The 21,396-nt window shown below is 32.7% G+C and overlaps 2 protein-coding genes across 2 annotated transcripts; one reads left to right on the forward strand and one right to left on the reverse strand.

Moving 5' to 3' along the window:
• Window positions 1-3,433: 3,433 nt before the first annotated feature.
• On the reverse strand, window positions 3,434-8,531 carry LOC134231580 (uncharacterized protein C1orf131 homolog). The gene is made up of 2 exons (XM_062713545.1): window positions 8,410-8,531; window positions 3,434-4,329 (listed from the first exon to the last, which is right to left on the reverse strand). The coding sequence occupies exon 2, from the start codon at window positions 4,324-4,326 to the stop codon at window positions 3,457-3,459; it is 870 nt and encodes a 289-aa protein (XP_062569529.1). The 5' UTR covers window positions 4,327-4,329; window positions 8,410-8,531; the 3' UTR covers window positions 3,434-3,456.
• A 242-nt stretch (window positions 8,532-8,773) lies between these two features.
• Window positions 8,774-17,466, forward strand: LOC134231584 (enhancer of mRNA-decapping protein 3-like). The gene is made up of 7 exons (XM_062713558.1): window positions 8,774-8,893; window positions 13,187-13,361; window positions 13,549-13,982; window positions 14,654-14,980; window positions 15,185-15,338; window positions 15,617-15,834; window positions 16,729-17,466. Exons 2-7 carry the CDS (start codon window positions 13,198-13,200, stop codon window positions 17,061-17,063), a joined length of 1,632 nt encoding a protein of 543 aa, XP_062569542.1. The 5' UTR covers window positions 8,774-8,893; window positions 13,187-13,197; the 3' UTR covers window positions 17,064-17,466.
• Window positions 17,467-21,396: the final 3,930 nt, after the last annotated feature.

Here is a 21,396-nt window from a genome sequence, read left to right on the forward strand (position 1 = left end):
AATTACAGACTTTGTGTATTTACTAAGACATGTACTTACATATACTTTTTTGGTAATAATCAATTTGTTTATCCAAAGAAAGAAACTTTTAATAAATTTTGCAAGGCATAGACCTTGTGATTTGTTCTGAAGAGCCAGATGGCAGGTGTAAATGGGAGGGAAGGTCCAGTGCTCTTAAAATCAATGCAAATATATACATCTTAGGGACAAATTGTGTTTTGTAGCTTGAAAACATGACTCTTTTAAATATTATGGTAACATAAGTACTTAAATATCAGTATTTGCTTTTCAAGAAGATAAGATAAACATTTACAGTAATTGTATTTACTTACCTTATGAACTATTATAAACTTTCCATCTAAGAAGGAACAAATTCACACAAACTCCTACGTCTGAAAAAAAAATTCAGATATACAACCATGAAAATGTAAAATCCTTGAAAAGAAAGCCTAAAACTGACAATTCCCAGCGAGCATTCCTAGGAAGGCATCAAACATGAAAAATCAACAATCAAACCTGCCCATGTCATTCCTAATTACCGCCATTAATCATCTTACCTGCAATTAGCACAGGTAAGGCCCAACAAACTCAAGCCGTCATATAAGGTATTAGACAAATATTAAACAGCGATGAAAACTTCCTAAAAAGTGTCAATATTTCCATAAACAATCACATGTAAATGGACTTTAAAGTCTACGTCCTGTCTCCCATGTTGACATTTGAGTTTTCCATGACCTGGCAAAGCTTTCATCGACCACGTTGGATCTCAAGGTAAATGACCCTGGTCGCATCCTGCAATTTACTTGTTTAATCAAAAAATTCTAACAAAAAATATCAGCTTCCATTTAAAGTAAATGATTCACATCAAGGTATGAGTTGAATTTAACAAAAATGAAAGGAAAGAAAAACACTAATTAATTTAACGTCAGCATCCACTCAATATTCTGTGCTAATAACCTTCTGGATAAATAAAAATTAAGGGTTGTTAACAGTAATCCATACATCAATTTAAGAGATAATAAAACATGATAGATTACCATTAGAGTACCATCCTCTTAATACTCAGAATATATAAATCATATCAATTAAACTAACACAATGCACATATTTCAGTCCTTGACTTCATTAGAGCTAAACTTCCAAGCTAGTATCTATATTAAGGAATCTTTGTTCAATATATAGTTTTAATACGCTGAAAAAAGAATGTAGTATAGTTAATATGAAATTAAATAAAATCTTTCTATTCCATTTAAATATATATTTCAACAAATATTTAAATAGTAAAGCAATGATCTGAAAAGCCACCCTTCTAACAGTCTACAGCTGTTTTTCTCTTTTTATACCCTAGCTCTAACAAAATACTCCCTAAAAATTGAGTCCTCTTTATATATATATAGCTTTACCTGATCCTAACTTTACTTTAAATTGAAATGTATATATATATAGTCATGCTTTACCCAGGTACCAAGCATCCTCCAACATTATAGTGTGTATCTTTACCAAAAAATTGAACTGTATAACACTTATAAATAAAGACAAAAATAGCGTAGCTGTGGCAACATCAATAAAAAATATATGAACCTTGGTTTCTCTACTTTTATACCTAATTTCATTGAATTCAGTTTAAAATCAGATGAGCTTTAGTCTGTAATAAACTTACTTATATTAAAGCGGCACAGTGAGTCAAAATCATATCTTAATTTTAAGATTCTGTGGCATACAGAGAAAGACTTGCGCAAATTATGCGAAGATATGACAATTCAACTGCAAGAATTGACTGCACAATACAAGTGCCGGAAAAACAAAGGTTGTATTAACCGTTTCGTTGTTTCGTATATGTCAAGGTCACGCTACTCTTATTTTTAGCTCAAACTTGTAAACAAAATTCAACTGGAGCATGCAAAGGTGAGAAATATGTTCTTACAACTTTTTAAAAAGATTACATCAAATTTTTTGGTCTACTTATATTCATTCGTGGATACCTGAGACCATGGTAACTATGGAAACTTATTAAACACTTTTCTGCACACGCGTATGAATAATTTTCAATAGTTTGGGGCAGACAGAAAAAATTTTTTTCATAAAAATTTAATTTTTAGGTTCTTGAAACCTGTAATTTTCTGAAACCTAATACTTTAAGGAATTGAACAAAAAACGAAAATTCTACATTTGTATTTTATTACGTCACTGTGCCACTTTAAAATGCGATTAAAATATAACAAATTACATTCTTGAAGAATTTTCTGTTTTATGGAACCATGGCAATGATCTTGCTGTCAAAATCAAGAAATAATAAAGAGAATTATGTCTTTGTATATTCTTAAGTTTTATTTTAAGTAAACACCAAAACTATAGAAGTATTAAAAAAAATACAAGATGAATTTATTTTGCTAGTATCCAGCACCAGAGAGCTAAATTTAACAGTTTAGGTAGAAATATCCTAGCTTGTCATAACCGTGAAAATAGTTTGTCTGCGATATGTTTATGGAGCAGCAGATTTTGAAAAAATTATACATTTTCACCAAAGGATTAATAGAGCCCCACATATCACCAGAACCCCTCATCCTGGGGCCATGAATTTCACATTGTCAACACTTTTATTGCTTGTTGTTTTGTATTAAGGAGCTTGAATTTTGATGATATCAGCCACATCCAAAATGTTCTACGGGAAAAAGCTCATAAATTTGATTTTTTGGTTCTCCTTTACTCAAAGATTTTAGAGCATCTAATAAAAAAAAAACTGGGCTAAAATTGGTTCAGAAGATCCAAGGAGAAGAAGCATTTAACATTTTTCAGACTGATATGAGGATGGACAAAAAAGGCAAAAGGTCATATGACTAAATCGGGTGCTTGCAAAATTTACTAGTATAAAGGCATACAACGGATAGATGGACAGAAAAGTCAATCAATAAATACCTGTGGAAATTATAACATTCCACACCCTTCATGTACGAAAAGGTAATTATCTATCACGTTTGTCCAAGAGCTAACCATATATGGAACATCCCTCGTTATAACTTCTCAGTATGTGTTAGGTATTATACTTCAGCAGGATTCTTGTTTCAATGTCTATTAATGCTTAGTCATTGGTGTATTTAATCACAGTCAACAAAAAAATAGATATTCACACCAATATGGTAAATGTAATAACCAATAGGGCTCACCAAAGTTTGCAATATTTAGTCTCTGACCAAATGATGCAATTCATTTCAAAAAGTACAGAACACAATATGATAAAATTACAATTATATACCTTTGAACTTTCTTTAACTATCAAATTTTAATAATACATACTAAGTACATCTCATTCAACCAAATTCCACTGACTGTAAAAAAAAGCTGCACAAAAGATTTTCAGACAATAATTTTTATGCCTAACTTTTGTTAATTATCCACAAGTATATACAATTAAGAAATGAAAAATTTCATACAAATCAAATACAATTTTCAGATATCCTAGAACTTTTTCTTCCTCCTTTTTTTCACTGATCTCCCTCCTGGTTGTAAGTCCTGCTTTGTCACAAACTGGACACCGTGTTTATACTTCCCGACCTGTCCGTCCACTCGCCCGACATCGTTCCGATCTTTCTTCCTGGCGATGACCTTTTTCTGGACCTTGTATCCCAGCTTCCTGTCCAGTTCTCTTTTTTCTCTCTCCTCTACTTTTTGTCTTTTTACCATTTCCTGATATTCCTTGTAGTTGTGAGACTTGTTCTTCTTGGGTTTTGCTCCGAGTTTAACCAGTAAGGATTCCATGGCTGCGTCTTTCTTCTCCTCACTGAATCCTTTGATTCCAAATTTCTGTACGTCCAATCTAGCTGACTTTAAATCAATCACATGAGCTGATGCCTCTTCAGATTTTTCATTGACATCCTTTGTTTCTTCTTCTTTCTTTTTTGATTTTGGTCTGTTGTACACTACAACCTTTGTATTGGTTGGATTTTTTATATCACCATTCCTGTCTGATTTCATAACACTCACATTTGGAGTTATCACGCTTTTATCCATATCATTCAGCCCAAGTGCATCTTTCATCTCCTGTTTCTTTTTTTCTTTTCCACTCATTTTAGTTTGCTCCTCTTCAACAGTTGTTTCAGCAGGTGTGTTTCCATTATCTGCCTTATTTTTCTTTCGCTTTTTCCTCTTCTTTGTGTGAATTTCCGCAGTGAAGTCATTCTCCTCAGCTGAAATTTTCTTTCTCTTTTTGATCTTCTTTGCATGCTTAACTCTATTTTCATAATCGTCATTGTCCATCAAACTCTCTCCATAGGCATCAAGTCTCTTTAATAATTCTTCTTGCAAAGAATCTGACATTTCACTTTCCATACTCTGCAACATTGAATAAAAACTACTTTTCAATCCAAAACTTTGCAACAGCAATGAACCAGTACAAGAACCTTAATAGTCATTGGAGTACACTGTATAATTCAACCCTGTAGAGGAGCATTAGAATTATAAATAATTATATAATAAGAAAAACATAATAAACAACAAGAGAATAGAGCAGTCTTTCTCATTATATCTAAGCACTTAGTATGATCAATAAAGACCTGTCCTTACCCGGCTCCCATGACATTAAACTTCAATTTTGGAAGGAAACCTTAAATTCAAAATAACCATACTTTATGTTTGTCTGATAAATACCTACAGGAATGCCTGTAGAAGATGAAAAGAAGAATCAATATTTTAAAAGAATTCAAAAAACATGACCAACATAGCATCATCTTTACATCAGAACCTCTGATGCAGTGGTCATGTAACAACACAAAATAGAGTTATTGAAACTAACCTAGAACTGTCCAAAATGGACAAATGCCCCCAACTATTTTTTTAGGAAAGGTATCAAGTCACTAAAAGGAACTAAAGGTGTCAAAACTTTGTTAACATTGACATTTCAGAGCTACACAAATAGCATTAACTACTCTATCTAAGGATGCTTCTGAATAATTATGACTGGCTTTGATGTTCTCAAAAAGAAAATTGTTATTGAAACATACTTTATATTCTTATAACTTTATAACTTTGATATTCCCTGTTGTGGCCCCAGCCAACCCCCCGTGGGATGATTTGAATAAACCCAAATGTGCATTACCTAAACATACTTCTATATTAATATGACTCATGATGGCTTTTTTGTTCTTGAAAAGAAAATTTTTCAGTATTTTTTTTCAATATACTCCTATATAAAACTCCCTCATTGTGGCCCCACCTACCCTTAGGATTATGATTTGAACTTGCTTCAGAACTGTAGCAATATGGTTTTGTATTTTAGTCTTTGAATATAATGCTACAGATCCCATAATGCAAATAAAGTGCTATTTACAGCACAAGATTTTCTGCACACAGCTGGGGAGAATTTCTCTACTGTCCAGCATTGGTCAATCAAGTACCTGTCACTCCCTAATTCTATAGACACTTTTTTTAACCAACCTGCATGTATAGTTTATCCACCTACCATCCAATATTAGTCATCTCTACAGACCAATAAACTCACTTGTTAATTTTTTTGTCGGGTGGCCAAAACTTTCAAATAACAAGCAAATTATTGGTTTGTAAAGACAAATATAAAAGGTTGGGAGGTGGATAAAATATACACTTGGTTAAAGAATGTGTCTAGAGTTAGGGAGAATTTGAACTAACTTGAATCAAAACTACCTTAGGTTACTTCTATATCAATATGACAAATAGCTTTTCTATTCTTCATCAGAAGACCGTTCACGGTAGCTCTGTGATGGTTAAGAGCATTCGCTCCACGATCGGTAGGTCGTGAGTTTGTATCTCAGCCACAACTGACTTCAGTAAATAAAAAAATGGGTAACAACTGTTCCTTCGCATACATAGGGTCAGAAAAGTATACAACAATGATGACAGGCAATGGACAAATTGATCAGAAGAGCTCACTTGTATGAGCCTTAAGCTTTGACTTAGGTGAGCTGAAAGTCAATCGAAACTGGTAATGATGAACAAATGTACACCATGCGAGTTTGAAGTTGGGGTGTCCTAAATCAAGTTAAGTGTCTTATGGAAAGAAAAAAAGGAAATATAATATATATGAAACCTGCCTGAGTGTGTACAAAAACAAATTGAAAACAGGCTAGGCCTATATTTTATCATGTTCAACAGTTCAAAGAGTGATCAAGACAATAAAACATGTAACCAGTAGCTATGTTCTTGATTGAATCAAATTAAAATAAAGCTCCAAGATATGCAAAATATCAACTGCATCAAAGTCGTCAGATTCTCACATAATATGTTAAACTATTAATTTAGGCCTAATTATACATGACACAGTCATCCCTACTAATGTTATTGTGATTTAAATTCAAGACACGTGGTTTAGGTTGATCTATTCAAAGGTTATAGGGTAGAACTGGGTTTTATAAATAAAATTGGCAGTAAACATGATATTGCTATAGCATGTTTCTTTAGATAACATGTCCTGTAATAAATGTTTCCAGGCCTTTCTGAAAGACTTTCACGATTTTCAACAGAAAAAAGGTTCTCTGTCAAAATAACAATTTATCTTATGCTTTTCGGTGAAAATTTGAGCTCTCTAGTGACCGATTCACTGGTAAAAAGTGTGCATTATCATCTACACTGACAAACCTTTGTTTGCCTTATATGGCTATTGTTATAAATGCGCACAGAGGATCTTACCACGAGCAACTGACCAATGAATGAAAAGCAATGTTTACGCCAAATACATGTTTACATTTTACTTCGAACATGTAGTTCAGGTCAATCTACGATCATGTTAATGGACTGCAAAATAAAGAAAATGTTCTTACGAACAAAATACAAAGATAGGAAACTATGAAAGATGTTGATGAATGGAAAAAAATGTTTTATAAAATGTAGCTATATATATGGTTTGTGCATGTCTAGTTCAGAACACCAGCGCTTCAAGGGTAAGGAAAAAGAGCAGCATCTCTTATGCATTTAAATGGACAAAACTTTGTTTACGTTCGTGACCACATTTTGGCCAGGGAATTTCTGGAAATTGTATTCACCGATAGTACAACAAAGGAATTATACAGACGCAAATTGCTTTTGCATTTTTACCTAGACTTCCGCCGTTTACTTAACAAATGAACTGTTTGTCATTATGAGCATGAAAATACTATTTTTAAAAATTCCTTTCATTTACCATAAGATTTTCCTTTTTATCAAGCGTGAAATTCATGTTTTTGTAGTAACCCATAATGCAATACTCATTCAGCTGATTGGTCAGTTAAAATCATGCTGGTGCCACATTTGCTAATCTGACGCCAAAAAATATAGTCCCAGTTCCCATGCAAAATATTTGTCCAATAAGAAATTTTAATTCATGACTGCAGAAAATTGTATTATAGAGAATACTTAATATGTATTTAAGTTTGAATGAATGTATAAGAGATCGATTGATTGAAGTACATTTCTACAGACATTATTAGCTGATTCTAGGGTGGTGAAAACTGAAACGCAACATAACTTTTCTGTTTACTATGCCTCCACGTGCCAGTCAATTCCTAGCCACATTTCCGTGAATAATTTACCCTATCTCGCTGAAGTCTCGCTAACTCCGCCAGAGCCATTACCAGAGCAGTACTCTGAACTCATCGGGTTTTATAATTTGCAGAACACCGAAAAATAAAGGGTTCCGAACACATTAGTAGGGGTGACAGTGGTTGTCTCCAGACAGCAGCATGTGCATGTCTAACAGGTCCAGTACAATCACTAGATTTAGCTACGTAGGTAGAATTACCTACGTAGCTTTATTTACCTACCTCAGGTAGCTTTATTTAGCTATTTCAAGGTAAGTTTTCAAAAGTTTTCTATTTATTAAAAAGAGACAAAAAGTCGCAATTAAATGACTATTGATATTTTTAATTGGGAGGCTTTAAAAAACAATTCAAAGCAGAGATAGTTTATACATTGCTGCGTTTGGACAATTTAGAGCAAAACATGTAATTCCAATGTTTGGTTATCTGACCATACGGTGAGGTGCGGTGAGGCATGACTGAGTATGATTACTTCACAATGTGCTAAATAATTACCGACCTATTATCGTGTTAACCAGAACTGGACTTCTTTGTCATTTCATTCAAGGAGTAACTGTTCCAACTGTTATACATAGCCCCAAAACTTTCAGAACTTTGATTGCAATTGCGCAGAAAAAGATATTTTTTCAAGAGGGATTTTTTCACGAGTTGTTTTGTGTTCAAAGTTGGAAATGATCACTGCATCAAAATGATGTTGTCTGCACACCCTGAGAAAAATGCTTTTTAATAGAAATAGATCAATTTGGTAGCTAAATAAAGCTACCTCAGGTAGGTAAATAAAGCTATGTAGGTAAATCAAGCTACGTAGCTAAATCTAGTGATTGTTCCAGACCTGTCCAGCTGTCTAAAGATTATGAGTGGCATTTACCTTCTCCTTTAAAGTCTTGAAAATTCTATCAGACTACAGAAAATATTCTCTGTCTCATGAACATAACAGGTAAAATAAATCAATAACGTAAGCATAAGCCAAGCTTGAATACTTTAGCTTCTCCACTTCGTCACATGTTGAACTTTCCATGAGTTGATTAAGCATCGCTTAGAGCAATGAAATATTGATAGATAATTTTCCTCATCAAATATCCTTCGTAAACAATGAAAGAAGTCCAATTCCATTTACTTATTAGGGTCGTAAAAATATTAGATAAACTATTTTTACCACATTTTCCTTCTCTATTAAAAAAATTATTTGTTATTTTTATTTCGAAGGTCATTCTTAAATATATAAGCGGCCCAGTGTTTGTTTTGAAGCCATGTTTTTGTAAACCAGGTTTTTGAGAAAGAATTGATCTAAAAACATTTTATACATTTTTAAAAAGAAGCCTTTATCTCTGGGTATTGAATTGAAGCTAACTGTAAGTATTTATATGTACGAAATTGTTTGAGATTTTGTAAATATTCACGATTCTTGGACAATTATCATTTTTTTTTTTTTTTTTGAAGTAGACCGTCTAGCAGACTTAACTTTATCAAGAAGTTTTAGTTAATGAGAACAAAACGACACATATTAAATTTGAATGTTATTGATATATTTTTCATCGTGACTCTTGAAATTTCTATGGAAACTTTATTACCGACATATTGCGTACATATTGGGGTACCTTGTGGGGTGTTTCTGTTGAAGTAAAAATTCCTTTGACAGCCTCCCATAACATGAGTTAAACTAGGGACCAAGTCACTTAAATTTGGTAAGTAATACAGGGATTAATATAGGGCATGTTAAGGCCGATGATATATACACGACCGTCGTGCGCCTAGTAAAGAAAGTCTATTTACACGACCGTCGTGCGAATAGCTAATGCAAATTGCTGAGATATATACACGACCGTCGTGCACATAGGTAAAAAAACTATTTACAAGACCATCATGCAAATAGCCATCACACATTGCAAGAGATGTGCACACGATGAAATAGCTTTTTTCTTACAAGGAATCCGGGATGTCTCGCGCATTCTTTTTCGCACTGAGATGGTTCGCGTAGGACGATTCGCGCCGATTTCAGCACGAAACACACACGTTATATTTGCACTTCCACGGATCGTAATGTGTTCGTTTGCTCAACGTGTGTGTTCAACATTTCAGTGAGGCTCCAGAGTCATTTCTTTTCACACCTTCACACCCCTTTCTATTTATGGTACAGCTTCTTTCATGGATATGTTATGATTGATTATTTTACATACATGTATAAAATATATGGACACACCAGCACAAGGATTGAATATTATAAGCTATTCAATGATCAAGTGTGCCAAAGAATGCAACCGAATCGTAATATAATTTTTTCTGTTTCATAAATATGTAAATAAAGCAGTTTATTAGCCATAAAAAAGAAACAAATCTTTTTTAAAAAAAATAATGAAGATTAATAGAAACCGAAAAAAAGGAAAGGGGGGAGGGGTGATCATTCAGCATCCATTGTAAAAGAGGTACCAAGAGACCACAAATTACTATAACGCCCTTTAGGCATTAATAGGATTTGATCAGGTGACTAACTTCCTGTCATACCCAGGTATAACAATGAAACTCTTGAAATGACATCTTATTTCTTAAAAGTAGTAAAGAAAACATAGAAAAAATACACAACTGAAAAAATCTTCAACTAAAATTTGGAATCTCCCATTTATATTTCAGCAATCACACCACGAAGTCATTGATATTGGATGGATAAATTTAATCAAGACAGAATCTTGCCAAATCTTAAAATAGGAGAAGAAAAATTGAAAAAAATTATATATTTTTCACCATTTTAAAGATGAAGCCACCTTCAACCAAAATAAAGTGCAGTCATACACAAAATTATTCAAATCATTTATGTTGTTTTTCTGGTTAAAGGGTGGTCTTTATCACAGATGCTAGGGACAGGACGGGGGAATATATCCTCTGATTAAAACACTTCTGTTTTAGTATCAGAGGGTATGCAATTTTATAAAAGCTTAAATTTTGGATTTTTTTTAGTAATACTTTTTGAATATGTCATAGAAAAAATATTTTATTCAAAAAAGTCAAAGAACCCTTGGAGTACGGAACACGGGGGAGGGTCCCGTCCACAGGCACATGTGGTCTTTATCAACAGTTTATCATCGTTTAGATACATACATGTACGTCGATATTTACTACATACTCCACACAAACTTGATGATTCTTATAAATAGTATATTAAGGGAATTATTAACATTTAAATATCATTATTGTTTAGTTTGAGATTTCACGTGTATAACAGTATAAAACTAAGGTTTATGACAAATTTTTGGTTAAAAAGTGTATTAAGAAATCAGTACTAAAGTAGGCGAAAATGCTTATCAAATGTGTCCTGGCTCGATGTGGGTTGAGGTTGAAAGGGTAAACCCAGGCCTACCAAAATAGTAAGTAAAATGACTTGTGTATATACAAATACAAGATTTACATTACAATGACCTGCCGATTGGACCTATATGTCAATTTATTATATAAATTAACATCATGAAAGAAAGTTTTTGCGATGTTTTCGTACCAAAATGTATTTTAAGCTTTAATTACTGCGTGCCGAACTTAACTGGGGACGAAAAAAACGAATGCCATAATAAGTGACGGTATGAATAAATGTAATGGTCGTGCGAACAGCTGATAAATATTAGGCCTATAAACATTTGATAAATAAAAAAAACACGACGGTCGTGCAAATAGTCACTGAAAAATTGTGTACACGACGGTCGTGCGAATAGCTGTTGAAAAAGTAAGTGCACGACGGTCGTGCATATAGACACTGCCGCATATTTACCACCAATATTTGATATTTTTCCCCAAGAGAAAATTTCCCCCGCCTACCCAATTTCCCCCTTTTGGTGTGTAAAACATTCCCCTAACAATCATTAAAAGCTCATGGTTTTACTTTGCTATTTTATGCCCTCTAAATGGTCATTAAAATGAAGAAATTCAGTTTGGCTCCCCAATTGTGCTCATCCTGCATCCTCTAGGGGGTCTGCAGTGGCCCCCAGACCCCTAGATGATTTTCCCAATTTAAGGGTATTTTCCCCAAAAACTTAAATTAATATGTGAAATAAGTGCTAGCTACATTTGCACTATATGAACAAAATTGTAGCTGAATCTTGCAATGTTGGAGGGCAAGAAACCCCAAGTAAGTGTTTTGCTGCTTACCACCAGACAGTTAGTGGGATAGGCAACGCTTCTAGCAATATATTTAATACTGTTAGGCCATTCCAATTTTTTTTTCTATGTATAGCATCCACAAAGATGCATACTGTGTTGAAGATGCAACCATTGAGATGAGCGCAGACAATTATTTCAGTCATAATTTAGATCAGGCTCGTCAAACAGCAAGTGACATTTGGTGCATGTAGACTCTGATGTCACAGGACGTTGTGTGTAAGTTGCTTTACCAAAACAAAGCCTCAACAGTGCTGACTTTAATGAAGAACATCTTATATACTATTTATCTGCAATATCCTTTAAATCAAGACAAATTTTTCACTTTTTTGCTGAACTTTTGTTGTTTTTCTTGTGAGAATCGCAGGTAGTTTCCTAGGTAGTTTCAGTAAGACTATATTTGGAAAAAAAATAATTTTATATTATAATTTATTTGATATGAAATTTATACAGTTACATAGTCTCCTTCTAGAAATATATATTTATAAATTACTGAATTACAATTGTATTTTAAGACACTGTATTTGTTGATACAAAACTCTGTCTTTAACAGTTCCTCCATATACTACAGATAGAAGAGATTAAATCAGAATTGAAATTTAAAGGTCATGGTTGATATTTATATTTAGAACAGAACAGAAAGTTGTATTATGTTAGTGTTGTGAAATAGGCTCTGGGTATCATATATAATACATAAAAGTATGTGGAATACTCTAAAACATAACTAACTGGTCTTATCTGTACAAAAGTCAATTAGATTACTAGTATTATATTATAAGGTAGGTTTTTAGAGGTCTTCAGTTTTATTGCCATTTATGGTCATAAGTTTATTGTGTGAGAGAGAGAGAGAGAGGGAGGGAGAGTCCATTGCTCATATTAATGTGTCACCTCTAATTGAAGTAGAGATGGCGATTTGGATAAATTTGATGTAGTATCTATTAATCAGGTTCACATTCACAGCTTTTTTATACAGGGTATTGTTACTTTATTTATTTTGGAAGATATACCACATATACAATTAATTATCTGAACTTTCACTGTACAAATGGATTAACATTGCAAAAAATAGGCAAATTGCCAAGTTTTCAGTAAATAATTTGTAATATGTTATCAAAACATCCTTTCTATCTATGTGTTAAATCAATGTTTCACTATTCTTTGCAATATCCCAGAAATGTATCTATTGACTATAAAAGTAAACCACGATTTGATATATACTTTTCCGTTGTATGAGAATTTTTATTGATCACTTTTAATTTTTTTTTTTTTCAATTTGGTTGATAGGTATTTTTCTGTAAGAATCCTTAATATTTTAAAAATCCCTTGCTTTCAAAAAAAAAGAAAAAAAATTGTGATGATATACAGTTAATAATGGAAGAACCAGTATCATTATTTTGAACTTGCACATAAAAAAAGTGTCTTTCCCATAAAAAGTGTGTCTTTCCCATGCTAATTTAAGAATTTATATTTCAAATTGTATCATTCTCAATCTTTATAATTTACAGAAACATAAAAGATGACATCAGCTTTTGTTGGCTGTATTGTCTCCCTTGATTGTGGAGAGGTCCTTGGGACATATCAAGGGCAGGTAACTTGTATCAACAACAGTTCCCAGGAGCTGACTCTTATTGAGGCCTTCAGGAATGGTCTGAAATGTCCAGTGTCAGAAATAACTCTAAAGTAAGGCTGTTTACTTGTTATTTTTATTTGTTTAAGCACAAAATTAATTTTGGAATATATTTAAAAGATCTTCTGAAGTTTAAAGCAAATTGACTTAATTGTAGGATATTATAACATTGGGGCAAGAAATGTGTTTTGGAGCTAAAACTGTATGTCAAGTTGTATCATTTTATCGTTTAACTTCCAGTGCATCAGATATCAAAGAATTAAAGATTATGAAGAATCCTACTGAAGCCATCTCAATCACTAATAAGCAAGCTACGCCATCCAAACTTTCTCCAGAAAATAACAATGATGTGATTGCTCCTTCTCCAGTTAAGATTATTGACAAGCCTGTTAGTGTTGTTCTTTCCGAGAGACAGTTCAATGAAACCTGCAATATAAGAAATGGCAACAGTCGAGGGAGCCAGGAGGGAAACGGGAACAGTCACATGAAGAGAAGTGGTAGTGCTCCCAGAATGACCAATGGGAATAGGAACAACTCCCCTATCAATGGGATCAATCGATATACACCAACCAATGGGAATGGTTGCAATAGGTACACACCTCCATGTGAAAATGGCAGCAGATATGTAAAATACACACCCACCAAGGAGGAACAAAGAACAAGGAGAAACTCCAGTAAGTTCTCACTCAGTGGTAAATCTTACTGCATATAGACCCTTTTCTTATGACATATCGTGCCTAGATGTTATTCCCCTTAGCCGCCATCTTGTAGGGCAAAGCAGTGAATTCACCTCTTTGAGCAACCAATTTTAAACATGCATGCAAGAAATATATGGGGGAAATATTTACAATCTTAAAATTATGAATTAATAGATGCTTTAACAAACGTATATTCATAAGAAAAATAGTGTTATCCTTACCTCAGTAACCAGTATAGCAAATTGAACTTGGTTGAATAATGAAGGGATATAAGATTGTTGCCCTACAATATGGTGGCTAAAGGGAATACCTCTTAGGCAAAATATGTCATAGGAAAAGGGTCTATTGTGGTATTACTGTAAATGTTGATTCTTACATGTATTGCATTGGGTCTCACCATAGTTCATGAGCGACAAACTTTGAAGCCTTCATTATCAAAAAATCTTAACTCGAGTATTGTATAAAAATGCTGTATGCATAGAACTGGACATATTACATGTAAATGCCAGTTCATGCAAATGCTTAGAAATTTTAATCAACTTTAATGCACAGGGCAGTGTATTTATTTGACGTAAAATGAAGCATGAAGAATAATTATGCTAAAAATCTATGGTTGGTGCTAAATTTCTTATATTTTACATTCACAGCTTCTGAAACAAGAATCAGAAATTCATCAGCAGCTAAGAAAATAGAATTCCGTAGCCGAGGTCCCTCACAGGGCAGGGAGGATTGCTTTAGTGCCCCCTCCGAATCCTATTTACAGGACTTTGACTTTGAAAAAAATCTGGCTTTATTTGACAAAAAAGCTGTATTCGAAGAGATAGAGAGTGCCAACCCAGAACTTACAAAAGTGGTGGAGACCAAGAAACCACAGAAGTATAGGTGTGACGAGAACGTTCTCCAGTCCGCACCTGTCGTGTATCAACAAATCAAAGTGCCAAAGGCTATTCCATCAAATAATTCTTTTGTGACTGGTAAGAGCATTCATTTATGTTATTTTTAGATGAAAGTTTAATTCATGTGGGGGAATTCATGGTACCCCAACAATTAAATTCTGTTTTTATTATGTATTTAGATGTATTTCACAAATGTGATATTTTCACAAGTTCCTTCTGCTGTAAAAACTGAATTTACACTGGAGAATATGATTATGGGTATTTGGTTTTATTTGTGACTAGATTCTGGATTAGTCGTTCCCAGTATTTCTTATGATTGGAGGAAGAAACTGTTTGAGACAGCAGAGAAGTTAGGATTTAAGAGAGAGCGACAGATTGAAATGGTAGGACGATCCGCCTGTGAGATGGTGCTACAGCTGCTTGGAGGTTCAACACGGTAAGAATCTGATCTTAAATTAAGATTCTTGGAGAGGACATTCATGGAAGCTTTAGAGGCAACAAGTCTAACATAAGTTTATCACAATAATATCAACTCAAGTCTGTCATTTGCTGTTTAATTTGCTATTTTTGTGAATTTTTAAAGTAAACTACAAGTATTTTAGTCTTCGTTTGTACTTGTGTGTTAAGATGTTATCAGAAATGACCTTTTTTCAAAATTAAGGGTTTTTTTGAATTTAAACTTTTAATACTGATGATTTGTTATGGTTAATTTAGATTGAATCCACAAAATGGTCACCAGCTGCCCTCAGTGATGGTGCTTTGTGGCCCTCACCTGCAGGGGGCATACGGGGTCAACTGTGCCAGGCAGCTGTCCAATCACAATGTCAAAGTTCAGGTCTTCATGCCAGGTCATGTCAAGGCCCCGACCTATATGGAGGATGAATTGACCCTGTTTGACTCCTCTGATGGAAAACGAACTGCTAGTCTTAAAGGTTTTTATTGAAGTCTCTCCTCAAAATTAATTTCTTTGGGTTTCATTTATTCCTCCTATACTTTTTAGTGGGTAAAAATGGAGTGTTGGACTGTTGGTTGTGCCTTTCCTGATATATGTTGCAATTTTGCATTTTTGGCTTTTTAATTTTTTATCCCGGTATACTTTGATTCCCTGCAAGACCTTTCAATAAATGCAATTGTATCATCGTGCTATATACCCAATGCCAAAAATGTGTAAATTTTTCAGTTGTTTACTCTACACAAGACTAAAAAATGGGAAAATAACAAAATTGGTCCTTTTTAAAATTTTCCCAATTTGCATTTAGGAATGATAAGTTAAAAAAAAAAACCCCTGTGTATAATGTTGCAGCAGTTGTTTTTCTAATTTCCCTTTATTTAGAACTGTATCAATATTTGGTTCCATACTTAATGCCAAAAATTGGATTTTTCCCTATTTTGAGACTAAAAATTCCCATTGTTAACTGCTTAGGAATGATCAGTGACAAAAATTATTGAAATTGTCAACAGATTCTCTGTGTACTTCTCAGTAATTGACAAAACAATGTGCAAAATTTGCTGATTCATGGGTATTCTGAATTTACCTAGATACAAGAAGGAAATAGCTTTTTATTACTGTAAATGAAAATACATGTACTTCTATGGGGGTAAAAATATGCAATTTCCTTGACACACAGCCTTGGCTTAGGGTATTATTTTTCATAAATTGTGCAGGTTTACTGTTTAGTTTGTTACATCTTCTTTGAACAAATATTGTACGGTAATAAATTTGTAAAACTTTACTCACTGAAAAAAAATTGTAAACATTTTTCCATGCAGCCATTTTTCACATATATAGTGTATACTTATGATAATTTCTTTGTTGCTAATTACAGACTTATCATCTAGTGCTGTGGATATCATTATCAATGCCATGGACACCCATGAAAATACTCAATACAAGCAGCAAGGTTGGTTCATTGCCTCCACAGAATGGGCCAATCACAACAGAGCTCCAGTTCTCTCCATTGATCCACCAGCAAATGGTGCCAGTGTTCAGTCCAAGTGGAGCATCTGTATCTGCCTTCCACTCACAGGAAAAGACGGCACCTCCTCTCAAGTGTACTTATGTGACTTAGGCTTTCCTAAGAAGGTGTTCACCGATCATGGCATTAAGTACATTTCCCCTTTCAGTCACAAATTCATAATTCCTCTCCATTCCCAATCCTAGTCATTTAAATGTTTTACCTACTGTATTTTATGGCATATATTGTATTTTTTTTTTTTTCTGGATGCAAAAGTTTACATGACATTGAACAGTATTGCGAGATTGTTTTGAAAATGCATTCCACTATCAAATACTTTTACTTTTCATGCATTGTATGTTTTTGTGTGAACATATTCCATTTGGAAGTGCTACTATGAAACCAAGACTGCCAAAATGTACAGTGATTCTATGTGTTCATAGCTAGTTATCTGTGATGTTAAATGTGTGTCATTTGCTGAATGTTCATTTTGTCCTGTTTGTTTATTTTACTAAATGATAATTTCTTTAAGACTTGGTCAGAAAATATTTTACTTTTTAGGTAGGAAATATACTCTTTAAGCCTGTTAGGTCAAAATTTTTTTTCTAGGGGAATTTTAAAAAGTTGTTTTTTATTCTGAGCATTTCTAGGTATATCTTTGTGTGGAATGATAGTTTTTATTTTATGTGTGATTTTGATAACAAGGTTCCATTTTGTTGTACATTTTACTGATGAATGCATTGATGACTTGTCATATAAGGGCATTTAAATATAGTTATTGTCCATGTAATACTAGTATATGATATTTTCACATGGAAATGACATGAAATGTTCCTACGTAGACTTGCTCAAGTCTATTTGTATTATTTTCATTGCCTGACTTGATTATAAGTTTTATGTTTGAAAATTATTGTCTAAGTAAAATTGTAAAGTGTGAAAGAGAGCAGTACCAAGTGTAGTTAAGAAATTACACTCAAAGTTCATCAGTAAAGTTTTGCTGGTGAAAAAAAACATGATAATGTCTCTGAAGGCTTCATATCACTGTTAACATTGTGCTCAATATTTTTTGTCATAGATAACATGTATAACTCAGATATATTCTTTCAGTGTAAATACAGATGTCCTAACATCTAGACTTAACAATGAGGACCATGTCTGTAGTACCAGGTTCATATCAGTATGTCTCCTTGCGAGATGGGCAGCTTTTTTTGATTGCTTTTTGATACAGTGTTGATTGAAACCAACTCATAAGCAGCACATTTCATTTCTAATCTATACAATTATAGTATGTCATCATGTTTCAAAATCTCATTCATCAAAAGTGAAAACTTGAATTTCTTTTTTTTTGTTGTATTCATAAAAAAACAGAACACTTTTGATGCTCTGCTGATTTGATTGTTTTCCCTTACTTGAAAAGTTTTTTGAAAAAGAATATTGGCCAGTGTTTTAGAATTCCATTGAATCAAACATACTTGTATAATTTATTTAAATTGTTTCAATTGATTTACTTAAGCAAGATGTTACATTGTTAAGAGAATGAGAGAATACTAAATGGGTTGTCATTTGACATTTAGTAAGTGTAGAGTATGGACTCTCTCCATGTAATGACATGAAATCTTTCCAAACTTTTTAAGACAAGTTATGTTTTTTTTTCCCATATTTATGATATGCTTTTCAGTGATCTCTAAATATATATATATGTCAATGTTTATTTTTGTGCAATAAGTATTGGAATGCTTGTACATATGTGTAAATAATCATGAAATGTGACATTGTGTATATTTGTCTAAGTGAAACAATGTACTTAATTTTCCCCCATGAAGCCATGGATTCCATAATGGATTCTGCATCAAACAAACAAAGCTATCCTGATTTGTGGAGATGAAATTCTTAATGAACAGGAGAAGACAATGTTTTGTTGTACATTCAATGAAATGGATGGCAGCTTTCAGAATAGACAATGTAGTGATAAATAAACTACTTATCTTACCTGACATTGGTGCAGGGGCAGTTTAAAGGTCATGTTTGGCTTAAAAAAAGCTATTCATTGGAGAGCAGGATATCTGCATTGTCTTAGTATTGTTAGTCTCAAATCAGTGGATGGAGGAGAAAAGAAGATAGTGCAATGTGGTTTTGTGTGGCAACTGACTCCATGTGGAAGTTATTCTTTTGGAGCATAGAGTTGTCTCCTCTTAGATTGCTAATGATACAATTAAGTCCTTTTATGAGTTTGTTCTTGTTTAAAATATATAACATGTTTATATGTTTATATGTACATTCTTATCAAACAAAGTAGGATGTGCAATTTATAACACTACTAAAAGGAGTTTTCTCCCCAGAAAAAAAATCAGCATATCATTGAATATTTTGTAAATCTAGGTTTAACCAAACATTTTGTTCATCTGTAACTTTTAAAGGAATCAAAATTCATTATTTTAATATGCGTATGTTTTTTTATGTATGATGTTTCCATGCAGGAAATTTGGAAATGTTGCCATGTCATTAATTTTCTTGATTCTTCTTCAGAAAGAAAGTGATATGGCCTGCAATTTTGCATTTATTTTGATACAAAGAAAACTTATCATGAAGTGTATTTTTCTTCTAATGTAATGTAATGTTATGATGATTCCAGTAACTAATTGCTAGATTTGAACTTTGAATCTTCTGTGAGAAAAAAAATTAATTTCATCAAATGCATAAAGAGATGGCGAATACATGCACACTATGTACCTACTTTTAAATAATGCTTCTAAGCTTTGCAGTGCATTGCTGTAATTAATTTTGTGCTTCAGTAAAATTTCAAAAATATTTCAAAATGGTCATTGAATCAAGTTTAACCTATTCAGGGAGTTGTTTGTGGATATATCATGTCATTTGATGATAAATATTCAAGAAATTTTAGTTCTGTAATGTTTAGTGCATGTACTAATGCTTGATCTCAATATACATTCAGTCAAACTTCTTCAGATTCTGTTTTTTTTTTTTTTTAAGAAAGCAGATTTTAATGACATAAAACTATCATCCATTTAGCTTTGAATTAATAACATCTTTAATTTAAATCATGTCAAAAATATTGAACTCAGTACTTGCGTTAAGTTTGAGCTTAGGGGAATTGGATTTTGTTTGCCAGAAGATTCAGAGTGCACAGTGTTACAGTAACTGATTTTTTACTTTAAATTTTGTAATATTCATATTCAAAGGTTACAATGAGAATATGAACAATTGTTTGGGTAAAACATTTCATTAAATTATTATTTATAAATTTGCTTAAGCAAGTTGTGGAAGATTTTATGTGTGCCAATTTTTCGAATTATTTTATAATGGCAACCTCTGTAAGCATTCTCCACACAGTGGATTAGATTGTCCACAGGAAATCCACCCAATTTGTTTTCATCAGACTGATGGTCTTTTATTCTTGTAGATAATTCAATATTGTGTCTGTTTGACATATTAAAAGTGGATTTGAAAGAAGTAGACACAGTGAAAAAAATTCACAAATATTTTATTTGTTGATTTTTCTTAATTATTAAAATTATTTTATTTCATTTTGTTTTTTAATAGTTCATGTAATGCATGAACTGGTTTCTGATTTAAAGTAATCTTTTTGGATTTTAGAAAATATTTCAATCTTTATCAGAAACATGTTTATTGTTTTTAAAAATTTGTTTGTAGTTGGTTTCTCTCTTGGTCCTGAAAATGCTGTATGCATGCTTACTTGATTGCTTAGTTTAATTTACTACTTAAGCAGCTTTCAGTTTAATATCAATGATGGTGAAATCCATTTTATTCCATAAAATTAACTTATTTTGGGTGAAACTGACACTCTTTATAGATGTATTGTAACTCAACTGTGCTAATTATTTTGTAGCTAAGCATAAAAATATATCTTTTGAGTATATTTCAAGTGCATATTGCAAATTGATTGTTTGAGGTTAAATTTGGACATTAAGTCAGTTTATCGAGACAGTTTCTAATGATAAATTGTTGTAGCATTGAATTGTTTTTTAACAACAGATATAAGAGACTTTGTCATGTGGATTTTTCATAACCATTACTGTTTTTGTCAGGACTGTTATATAGGGTCATTGTCAACAATTGTGCCAAACCTGGTCTACTGTAATTGTTATGGTTGATTGAAAACTGATACAAGCGTTAAAGATGTGAAAGAAAGAGACTGAAGTGAAAGATTTCTATGTTAATGTTATAGGTGCTTTATGAATGTCCAAGATGAAACTGGTGCAGATTGGTTGTAAATATCTTAATGAACTAGTTTGATGTAATAGAAATTGGTATTATTGGTTTATTCAGACTGGTAATTTTCATATGCTTAATATCTTTTGTTTGGTGCATTCATACAAACTCCTGTCAGCATACTTGTAAGTGCATGGAGAATTCAGTGTTATAAATGTGATGCAAATAGAATTTACTTTTTATCATTAGCATAAATGACTGATCAAAGGCAATTAAGCCAGTTAAAGATTCATAATTTGTTGCATATTTTATGTGTATCTTCATCTTTATTAGTGAATTTTAGCTTTT

Source organism: Saccostrea cucullata, unplaced genomic scaffold, assembly GCF_032062105.1.
Source record: "Saccostrea cucullata isolate Sc308-1 unplaced genomic scaffold, CSIRO_AGI_Scuc_v1 ctg626, whole genome shotgun sequence".
Classification (NCBI taxonomy): domain Eukaryota; kingdom Metazoa; phylum Mollusca; class Bivalvia; order Ostreida; family Ostreidae; genus Saccostrea; species Saccostrea cuccullata.

Bases quoted from the DNA above. Each gene is read 5' to 3' on its own strand.
- LOC134231580 (XM_062713545.1), bottom strand. From the start codon at position 4,326: ATGGAAAGTGAAATGTCAGATTCTTTGCAAGAAGAATTATTAAAGAGA.
- LOC134231584 (XM_062713558.1), top strand. From the start codon at position 13,198: ATGACATCAGCTTTTGTTGGCTGTATTGTCTCCCTTGATTGTGGAGAG. The intron at 15,339-15,616 runs GTAAGAATCTGA...TGGTTAATTTAG, and splicing joins CTGCTTGGAGGTTCAACACG to ATTGAATCCACAAAATGGTC. The intron at 15,835-16,728 runs GTTTTTATTGAA...TGCTAATTACAG, and splicing joins ACGAACTGCTAGTCTTAAAG to ACTTATCATCTAGTGCTGTG.